The 11,695-nt window shown below is 29.8% G+C and overlaps 1 protein-coding gene across 1 annotated transcript in view; it reads left to right on the plus strand.

The window, feature by feature from the left end:
- The window catches only part of LOC106459767 (protein Jade-1-like), a 51,181-nt gene that overhangs the window by 22,000 nt on the left and 17,486 nt on the right, over positions 1–11,695 (plus strand). The window contains 5 exon segments of the mRNA XM_013919419.2: positions 4,637–4,675; positions 6,851–7,011; positions 7,355–7,413; positions 9,619–9,708; positions 10,656–10,837. Coding sequence (XP_013774873.1) covers positions 4,637–4,675; positions 6,851–7,011; positions 7,355–7,413; positions 9,619–9,708; positions 10,656–10,837 — 531 coding nt within the window.

Here is an 11,695-nt window from a genome sequence, read left to right on the forward strand (position 1 = left end):
CAATCTACACCCTAGACAAGTTCAACTGTGATGTATTTAAAATACATTTAATGTTGTGTAGATGGTGCAAATCCTGGAAATAACATGTTTATGGAAAATTGGGGTTTATTTTTCTGACAGTATTAACTGATTTAAAATATATAATTGTAATACAATTTAAAACATTAGTTTAACTTCACCACAACTCAAGAGATTAGAATTTCAGCAATACCTGTATGTTATTGTGGAACAGAAAATGAACACTTCACAAACTTTATATTAATTTAGTTCAGTTATTGAGAAGGTTACTATGAATTTTAAATTTGATACTTTGTATTAAAAATGCATAATTGAATTTTTTAATACATGGCTTATGTTAATGAATGATAATTCCTAAAAAAACTGTTAAACGTTATAAACTCTGTGTATAAATGAGAGTCAAAGTGTGCATGTAGTGACATTTTATAGTTACATTTAAACCTTAATTAAACTTTATTATCAATTTATTCAATAACCTTGGCAAAAACGTAGTTAATAGCCCAAATTTTAATATTATATAAGTTTTAATTTCAAAAGGAAATATTTGAATAATTTATCAATATTCACTTGTTAGCTTCAAATTGCTCATTTAAACATACCTTCTACACTAATTTCAGCTTCTGAGTTTTAATACAAATTATAAACTTACAGATATTGCTGAGACTTTATTTTATTGCCTCCTATCATCTTGATAAGCATGGAATCAGAATCTTGTTGATTCAGAATAATATATTGTTGTACCACTTCACACTAAATACAGTTGTATAGAAAAAATGACTAATTTTATGCCCATGATAATCTTGTTCTCATCTACACTACCAGATGAAGTGACACCTATCATTAGTTTATTGCCCCATTGTACACTGAAGATGGACCTAAAGTATCCATGTGGTTGATTGCTTAAATGTAGTTGTGTATGTTCTGTTCATGTATGTAATTGATTGCTTTGATATTTTTGTATTCATGTAAAATTATATTTGACCCAAAGAACTAAGTGTGTATAACTTGTTATCCTGTACCTACAAATAATCTCACTAATCTCCCAGAACTAAGTGTGTAACTTGTTATCCTGTACCTACAAATAATCTCACTAATCTCCCAGAACTAAGTGTGTAACTTGTTATCTTGTACCTACAAATAATCTTGCTAATCCTCACAATTAAGTGTGTGTAACTTGTTATCCTGTACCTACAAATAATCTCACTAATCTCCCAGAACTAAGTGTGTAACTTGTTATCCTGTACCTACAAATAATCTCGCTAATCCCCCACAATTAGGTGTGTGTGACTTGTTATCCTGTACCTACAAATAATCTCACTAATTCCCCAGAACTAAGTGTGTGTAACTTGTTATCCTGTACCTACAAATAATCTTACTAATCCCCCAGAACTAAGTGTGTGTAACTTGTTATCCTGTACCTACTAATAATCTAACTAATCCCCCAGAACTAACTGTGTGTAACTTGTTATCCTGTACTTACAAATAATCTCACTAGTCACTGTTATCTTTCTGATTTACAATAATTGACGTGAAATACAACATCATTTAAACAATGTAATGCTATTCTGAGAGTACTTTGACATTTTCAAACTTTTTATATAAAGTTAATAGACTTTATTACCATGCAAGATCCTCACAAATAAAATATTTTAAAAATGCAACTATTTAGTCCACAGGCCTACATTAGGTGCTAATTAATTGAATAACATCTTTCATTGTTGGAAAGTAAATTATTTTTCAAAACATGTTCAAGAATACACGAGGTTTGACTAACAGTACTAATATTCATAAAGAAATATAAGAGCTTGATAGATGGTGTTGATATTTGAAACATTTTTCAAGTGTATAAAAATAAACTTTATTAATGGTCAAACCTTTCTGGCAATTAACGATATGTATGTAGTAGATAGGGGATAAATGTTGCAGAAATAAATTACTTTCAGAATATTGTTAAAGTCAGCATCATCCTGGCTTATACAGTATCACGTAGACAATAGATGAATTCTTGCAAACAGAGGCCAGTCTTCACACCTGCCCACTCATCTAGGACAGCTCAGAAGTCACAACCACAGTGCTGTAAATTGTGCTACAGTGATTAGTGTGATATTGAATTTGTTCTGTAAATTGTGCTACAGTGATTAGTGTAATATTGAATTTGTTCTGTACCATAAAGATGAAGATTGTGGTCTAGCCAGTGCCTTTGTTATTGTTAAATGTATCTCAGCTTAGTCATCTGTAAAGTGTTTGTTGAAGGCATTATTGGTTGCTTAGAACAATATGTTTTTCTGATTTGTATTTTTCACATTGTTTAGTGAGTGCCCTATTTGACTGTTTGTTCTGAAATCAACACCAGAACTCACTTTTCAGAGGATTTTCATCATCTTTCATAAAAAGAAGCATGGTCTGTGCACTTTCTGTTTTGGCCAAGGCATTGGGCATAGTGATATAATTATGTTCAAATAACAAACTGCTGGTTTCTCCAAAAACATCCTTAAGTAGAAACATATAAAAGCAAATTAAAATTATTTGAGTTATCTAAAAAGACCATTCACTGTTTCCCTGTCCTTGCCAGACTTTACATTATCCTCAGAAAATCTTTTTCTTTCATGTTTGGAAAGAGTAATTTGTTTCTACTGTATCCATTTAGTTTTAATACCCTAATAGGCTTGGATCTTACATTATTTTTACTACCTCATTTATTTCTGTAAACCTCTTCGAAGAATTTTTGTACAACAGTAGACAGAAGTTAACTACTATACTTCTGTGTGATGCTTTGAAGATTTCTGTCGAGGCAAGCTCTATTCTCTGGGTCATGCAGCATATCTGAACAATCTCAGATGCACCTTCTTCCAACAATGTACCCACGTATTATTATGCACTAATTGCTCTAAAGCAAAACATTTTGGAGTTAAATTCATTATAGGAAAAAACAAATCTTGGAACCCTGCCTCCAGGATTTATTGAATACGTTCAGTCTTGACATTTTTGACATCCACAATCTTGAGGTATGCAGAATGAGAATAAAAAATTTTTATTATTCAGATGAACCCAAAATACAAAACCAACTTGCATGAAAATGTATCCATGTTTTTAGTAGTATCTAGTTTCTACATGAAAATGTTTGTATAAAATTTGATTTAATATAAATCTATAACTTTTTTAGGTTGCAAAGTTTGAAATTGTGTTGAAAAACAGCATGTAAAAAATAGTAAAATACTTCTGTATCTTATACTTTCATCTCTAAACATCAGAAAGTTTAATGTAATAGATCCAGTCAGTTTTTACTTGTTTGGAATTCATTCAGAGTTGCCATTACTGTGTCTGTGACTTTTTGGTGATAAAGTTCAACAATAAACAGACTGCACACAGTCCACTTGTTTTAAAATAATATATTCAAAACCAGTCAAACATGTGTACAAAAATTTTTTACACTACTGGTTATCACAGTTGTATCCAGAGCTTTAAATAATTCTCTATTTTTTTTCCCTCAAAGTTTCACAAGTGGATTCAACTTCTTTATAACACCCTTTGACAAGATAAATTCTTCTTTTTTATCTTTGTTGTTACTCACTGTAGAAATTGCACATTATGGCTAAACTCACATGCAGGCTAACTTCACTTTCACTAAGTTACTTACTCTCTATACCTGCACGTTTTTATAACACGCAACAGAAAAATCTAGAAATATCAAGTCCTCTAGTAACAACAATATTAAACATAATGAGAAAGACTTAGAATCTTTGAGGTAAAATGACGTCAACAATATTACAAAAGTCTAGTACGACAATTAAATTATATACACAACATATGACTCGTGCTAAATTTTGTAACGAAACTTGTTATAACTATCACTTTTAAAATAATTAACTTTTAACACTCTTGTTATGAGAACTAAATTATCTTTAAATATTATATCACTAAATAGATTGAAATTAAACGGAACAGTCTTGTTTATCCAACAGTTACCATTATCAGGCATCATAGTATGATATTGTGATAATAATATTTTTGATCAAAATCATTTTGTTTTCTATAAATAAGAAAATCTCATATTTGTGTGTATTGTATTGTACATTTGAAACTTAGCAATATATTCAGTAAAAAATAGGATTTCCCTCATTTAAATAGATTGCGGGTCTAGCCTACTTGCTAATATACTGTCACATTTAGATCTGTATTTGTGATAAATGTTGCATTTTAGCCATCATTTTTATATATATATATAGTAATTTTGACTGTTGTTCACAGTTGGTTTCAATATTCATGACCATGATGAAAAAAAGAAAATTTCCAGTGGCCTTTAATGGTTGCTGTCTATATGCTTGGACCAACTAGCATTTTGCAACTAGCCAACACATTCTAAATGTTTAAAATAAAAGTTTGTTATTAATAATAATATTGATAGTATTCTTGTCATAAAGAAATTGATATTTGGAGTGATAAAGTTAGATCTAGCTTTTGTTTATAAAGCATTTTAAATAAGTTATTATGATTGAAATTTTGGGTAAAGGTTAAAATATATTACTTATTATTTGTCATGTTTGTGCTTGAGAATAGTGATTCATGTTGTGTTGTAGTTATTCTATGGTTCACTCTGTATTAAAATATTATTTTGCAGGGTGCTAAGGAAGAAAGAAAAGAAAAATAGTTTTAAACTGTAAGTTTCTGCTGTTTGATATTTTTGGTAAATTAAAACAAAAAATACTTGTTACTAGCTATAAAAATGGCATGATTTTTGCTTTGCCTCATTATTTTTTATTTCTGTGTATTAGTATGTTTTATATGTTAAATGCTTCAGCCTCTTGGATGATCTTTCAGTTTTCTTAATACGTAACTACTTTTTACACGACAATAAAATGATGCATTAGGAAACAAAAACATTATCAAGCCAATAGGGTATAACATTAAAATAAATCGTTGTATTCTCACTTCCTAAATAAAAGAATGTGAAAACTATTTTGCATAATTTATTTACAAAGATTCTGCTTGTTACAACAAGACAATGTATGTTTTATGTAAACTTAAGTTACTCTGAGTTAAAGCAGGTAAGATACCAGTGTTTGAAAATTGCACAAATTATTAAATAAAACTGAAAAATGTATTACAACAATTTGTGTTGTTTAGCTTTTGTATTAGTTGTTAGTTGTGGCAAAATTCACAATTTGGGAATTCGTATTGAAATTAAAATTGACACATTTTAATTTCTTTTTGACACACATTTCAACCTTTTCTGTACATGTAGCCATTTTAAATGATAATCATAGATCAAAGTAATCATAATGTGTTGTATTACTACTACTGTAATGTTTCTGACAAAACTAATTTCCACTACAAATTTAGTTATTTGTTCGAATTTTTTTAACTTCCAGTATTTATTCGAATATTTAATATTTATAACTTCCGAAGCTCCACATTATTACCTACTTTGCATAATTAATGGGCAATAGCTTGTATTTTAGAGAATACAGAAATTGTAAATGCCAGTAGGAATATTTGTGTGGTTTGATAACGAACAGCATAGACCATATAATGTGTGTTTGAGAAATTGGCCTAAAAAAACGTGTTGAAGTCATAAATAACATTAAAATCAATATTAAGTTCATTATATTCAGTAAAAAATAAATAAAGAAAATAGTGTTTTGTAGAAAGATAGCTGTGAACTATCTTAATGGTAAAATATTTTCAAAATAATTATTATTTATTACAATGAATATTTTTGCTTCACACTTTGATTTATTTAATATATACTTTATTCTGAGTATATGAGCATTCAAGTTATTATGCAGTTGAAACATCTCGGGGCTTAAACTTGGTAGGTTAGAGTTTATACTGAACTTTCACCTATTCTGGTATCTACAGTTATGTACATTCTTAATACCTGCCACACGAGCCAGCTCAGCATCATTTAGTACTGGACCTAGAATGTTTAACAGGGGGTCATTCCAGAAACCGGTGATTTAGAATTATTTCAATAGATCTTGATGAAAGAAGCTTGGAACAACTTCTAAGACAGAAAAAAAAAAAATATATATATATATTTATGAAATCATGACATAATGAAATCTTTGTGGATTATTCTATGGTGCAACTATACAAAGCATTATACCATCCTTCTTATATTTATTCTTTGTTGCACAAATGGCATTTTTAATTTGAGAATTGCTAGGGAAATCATATTGTAATGCATCGTGTATCTGCTTCAACTTCAACACTGCATCTTTAGGCTTTACTGTGCCATTAGTTTCACAAAATATTGAAACTAATGATTTATTACATATGATTCCAATCCCCTTTTTTGAAGCTAATGATACTATTGTGCCTGTTGTTTTATTCTTTCACTGTCAGTGCAGTAAGCAACTGATGAATCTTTGATTCAGCTGGTATGTCACATTGATTGGGATATCTTTGTATTAGCTTTTCCCTCATCCAACCTGGACCTATGGTTTAGCTTAATTGCTATACTTAAACCATCACATTGCTACATTGTTTTGCTATACATTGGCAAGTTAACTTCCCCATGTTGGGTCTCATGGTCTTAGTTCAGGTCATGGGTCTGGTTTACTGAACTAGACCTAAAAAATAGTCCCAAACGTTTTCTTTTTGTGAAATAAAAGCAAACCAGACCTTTCTAGAATGACTAATTTTTTTTACCCACATGAAGATGCTGGGCTAGCTCGTGTGGCCATTGTTAAAAACAAAATTTATACTTTTATTCCAAATATGTCCTAAAGCATTTAAGTTGAATTTCATTATTTTAACAGTCTTTTAAAGACTTCTTTTTTATAAAAAATATATTCCAGAAAATTCATTATTGTTACTAAATTGTTTTTAGCCCCAAGAAATACATCAGGTGCTCACATGACCAGTTTTTCTCCAACGATCTTCATGTTCTGACCAATGTTGCTACTCAGGCTGAAAAAGTTTGCCGTTATGATCTGGATGACCTTGATGTTCAGTGGTTGAAGAGATTAAATGAAGAACTAGATGATCTAGGTAAATAAGTGAGTCTTTAAAAAATTTATGATATTTAGGTTATATTTAGTAATTGTTTCGAAGTAGAAGAAGGAAAACAAAAGTTTAATTTTGCACAGTATTGACTGAAAAATTAGGTATTGAATTTTTTAAGTTGTTTTTTAATAAGTTGAAATTATTGAAGAAATCTTTTTCGAGCTACCCCATCATTTTTTATTTTTTATGTAATGGTTAAAAATCTAATGAAAAAGGTTTTCATAAAGGGGGTGTTTAAAAACCAGAGTTTTTGTGTGGCTGTAAATTAAATGATAATGAGTATATTTAATATGACAAAAGAAAACAGCCTTTTTTTTTCTACATAAAGGACAACCTTTGATAGAAGAAGTCACAGTAGAGTACATTATTGAAGACTTAGAAACACAGGTAAGATATTTTATTTGCTTTTTTTTTCTTTCATTTTTGGCACTGGGGTTGAAACTAGATTTGAATACGGGTTTTTCCAAGGTGATATACATATGTGTGTTTGTGTGTGAAAGTGATATTTATCTAGTCCACATCTGAACTATACAATAACAGACAATTCCATCAAGAAAAAAATCAATAAAGAGTCATAGTTGTACATTATTCAAAAGATGATGATGATGACGACATGGTGCTGGAAATCTGAATTGTAAAATGATAAAGTGGTAAAGAATGTACCTTGATCCAAAATGAATATTTATACTATACTGTATTGGAAGTAAAATTGGAAATGCATAGGTGACATACATACAGTAGATACAGACAATAAGTAATTGCAACGAAGTTATGAATTTATTATTAATACAATACATTATTACATAAAGTACAACAGAAAAGTGAATATAGCTGTACAATGCAGTAGTATATACTTGAAACAGAATGGTACATGTTGTTTTTATGCTACCGTACGTTTATCAGTACATGAATGTGAATTATTGTTCCAAATGTTCTGTACTGCTACCAACAATTCAGACAATTTTTGGTTATCATTTGACTTTCTCAGTTTCAATATAAACCCATACAGCTTTAGTTAATATTCATATTGGGACTGCTACCAACAATTTAGACAATTTTTGGTTATCATTTGACTTTCTCAGTTTCAATATAAACCCATACAGCTTTAGTTAATATTCATATTGGGACTGCTACCAACAATTCAGACAATTTTTGGTTATCATTACTTTCTCAGTTTCAATATAAACCCATACAGCTTTAGTTAATATTCATATTGGGACTGCTACCAACAATTCAGACAATTTTTGGTTATCATTACTTTCTCAGTTTCAATATAAACCCATACAGCTTTAGTTAATATTCATATTGGGATTTTGTGCAAGCCAAGTCATTGTTGCAAGTGTTTTGTTGGTCTCTCTAATTTCAGGTTCATATCACCACAGCATGTGTGGGATCACTTTCTTTCTGGAAATTGTATCCCTACCCATCAAGTCTTTTTTTCTTATTTCTGAAGGAATGATATAATCAATAATAATTTACTTGTATCTCTCGGTAATCAGGGTACTATCAATTTCGTGTAGATTTCCGATGTCATTGGTTGAGATGCAGTCCACACTTTTATTGATCCTCAAGCAAGCTTCACTACAGATATAGCATTTTGACTATAAAACTGTTCTATCTGCAACTGGTCCCCTAGTGCAACAGCAGTATATCTGTGGTCTTACATTGCTAAAATATGGGGTTGGATTCCCTGTGGTGGACACAGAAAATAGCCTAATGTGGCTTTGATCTAAAACATACACACATCTGCAACTAGAAAAAAATTATCATTGATTGTTGCTAGATGTATATGAATTTGATTAATCTGTAAAGAGAACCCTCCTCCATCTTTGTTAGTCCCCTTGTTTTAAATTTGATGCCTGTTTGATCATTTTATTTGATTATTTCTCCTAAACAATGAGTTTTGAGCAGCTACACATCATACTATAATGGATGTAGCATTTATATATGTATCTATCTATGTGACCGAAATAATAAATACAATGTTGTGCCATGTATTGAATAGCACCACAAACAAAAATCCTTAAAAAAATTTCATACTTTGAGCATTCAAGATTCAGATAATTAGAAAAAATAACTACAGTATGTGCAACAACCATTTCTTTATCACAGAACACAATTTTAAATAAATGCACTCTCCTCACAACAAGAAGACGACTTCCACTAGGACTGTACATGAGGGATTGATTATATCTTTATTGATGTAATTTGTAAATATAGTACTAAAAATGGAGTTCTTAACAAAAATGTTATTTTTTCAATAAAGGGTACTTCTTTTAATATATAAAAACATTGCAGTTTATATCGGCACAATCCGAACACTTTTCCCATGCAGTACTTCCCAGAAAAATCTTTTTTTAGAAAATGTTCACTTTTTTCTACAAAATTTCAGTGAGGTATGAATGCTATGATTAATAATTACTAGCACTAATAGCTGCCCGTAGGGCAACATTTCTGTTAGTTTGTTGAATCTATTATGATAATGTAGTTATTGAGTTTAGGGTTCTTGATTTATAGTAGATTGCTTAAAGGTGAGTAAAGAAACATCACTATAAAAACTCAATTGTGATGTGAATATTTCTTATTGCTTAGTGCTTTGAAAACCTTGAAGAAGCTATTAAAAGTGAAGAGGGCCTTGGCATTGAGTATGATGAAGATGTTATATGTGATGTTTGTAGGTCGGTGAGTACATTTTAGATTCCTCCCAGAAAATAATGTTCAGATATTGGAGTCCGGTTATACCAAGAAAACTGTTATAGTAGATGAACACTTTATTTCTAGAAAAAATCTAGAAAACAAATGCATTTGGAGAAAGAATGTAAATGATATTTAATTTATTTTGAAATGTACAGTCGAAACATTATCTAAATCTCTGAAGTTTTTCAGACATTAGCAAATTTAAATAGCTATAATTAGGAAAGGAAATTATATATGATTCATGCACCATTGTGAAGTTCTTTGGATTTTTTTTTTTTCATTGGTATCTAGGTTTTAAAGTTGCTATAAGCAGAAAAAATTTTGTAATAATGCCCAAGTTGTGTATTTCAGTTTTATGGGGATGTATGTATATAGTTCCTTTGAGGGGTGGGGGGAAATATATATATACCAAGTGAAATTTCTGAACTTTAAGCACATCAAACATTTTATGTAATTCTATACTGAATACAAAGTATGTTTATAGGTTATTTTAGAATTTAATAATAAAATGTTATAATTAAACTGTGTGGGGTTAACCAACAATGTAGAATTGTGGTTTTACTGACCTTAGTTCTGACATTCAAAATTATATAGAGATTTTAGGTAGTCAAATGTGAAACAGTTTATTCCAGTTTAATTTGGTAAAATATAATATATTTTATTTGTTTTTCCATTTCATTTGTAATGCTAAATGAAGCCCTTGCTGTAAAATTGAAATAAAACTCAATGTTGTTTTAAATTCACATATACATTTAATGTATGCAAAGAAAAAAGTAAGTCGCAAAAAAGCAAAATCATGTATGACTTTTGACTTAAATACAGCTTGGTGCTGTTTAGTTTTGTAGGTGTATGAGTATATTTTTAAATTGTTTCCTATTTAAAAATGCATTTTATGATGTAATATTTTCTGAGGCAAGTTTTTGTTCTCTCAGCCTGACTCAGAAGAAGGAAATGAAATGGTGTTTTGTGATTTTTGCAACATCTGTGTTCATCAAGCATGTTATGGAATCACAAACATCCCAGAAGGAAGTTGGGTGTGTAGGACGTGTGTTCTTGGTGTTAGACCAGCATGTATTCTTTGCCCAAACAGGGGTGGAGCCATGAAAACTACAAGGTGAAGTAGTTTTATCCTCTTCCAAAGTTTGTGAAAAAATATGATTAGGTTTTGAATATGTGTATGTATTATTTTTTGTACTTGTGTGTGTTTCTGCATTAGATGTTACAGTTCGTTTTATAGAATTAATAACTTAGAAATAGTCATGAAACTGAAATATGTATTGACATATATTGCTACCTATAGATCTATTTGTAAGCAGTAGATACAAAAAAGATCAATTTTCTGGATAATACATTGGTTTAAAAAACTTAAATTAAAATAATAAGAGTATGAAAGAGACTCAATAATGTATGGAATACAGGACAAGTTTGTTAATGGTAAATAAACAATGGCAAATACCAGTTGACTGAAAAAAAAAGACCGATGTACAATATTGGTAAAAAATAAAAAGTTTTGGTTTTACTTTCTTGGTCACCTAAAGTGTTTTAATTTTCTTTAGTTGCTTTAGATAGATTTAATAATGTTGTTTGGTAAGCATAATAATATGATATAAATTTGGTTACATTAACTTAATGAACTGGTGAGCACCTTTCAGGTGTTGAGTGCACACCTTCATATCAAATTTCAAACTTTAAGTACTATATTTCAGGAATCTTTTAGAATTGATATCTTGTCAATTTTCAACATTTTTTTAGTGTTAAGTATGAAAGAAAAATTTAGAAGAATGTTCAAATTTGCATTTCTATAGTTTTTCACAAATTTTGTTAGGATGGGCTTGTCTTTTCTACCATTTTATGACCTCACAGCATGTGATCAGAGCAACTGTTAATGTATCTAATTGAATAAATAGAGTTGTTTAAACATTTGTTTAAACAACTCTATTTATTCAATTATGTACAAGCTGTCCAGTGTCGC

The sequence above is a fragment of the Limulus polyphemus genome, unplaced genomic scaffold, assembly GCF_000517525.1.
Source record: "Limulus polyphemus unplaced genomic scaffold, Limulus_polyphemus-2.1.2 Scaffold658, whole genome shotgun sequence".
Lineage (NCBI taxonomy): Eukaryota > Metazoa > Arthropoda > Merostomata > Xiphosura > Limulidae > Limulus > Limulus polyphemus.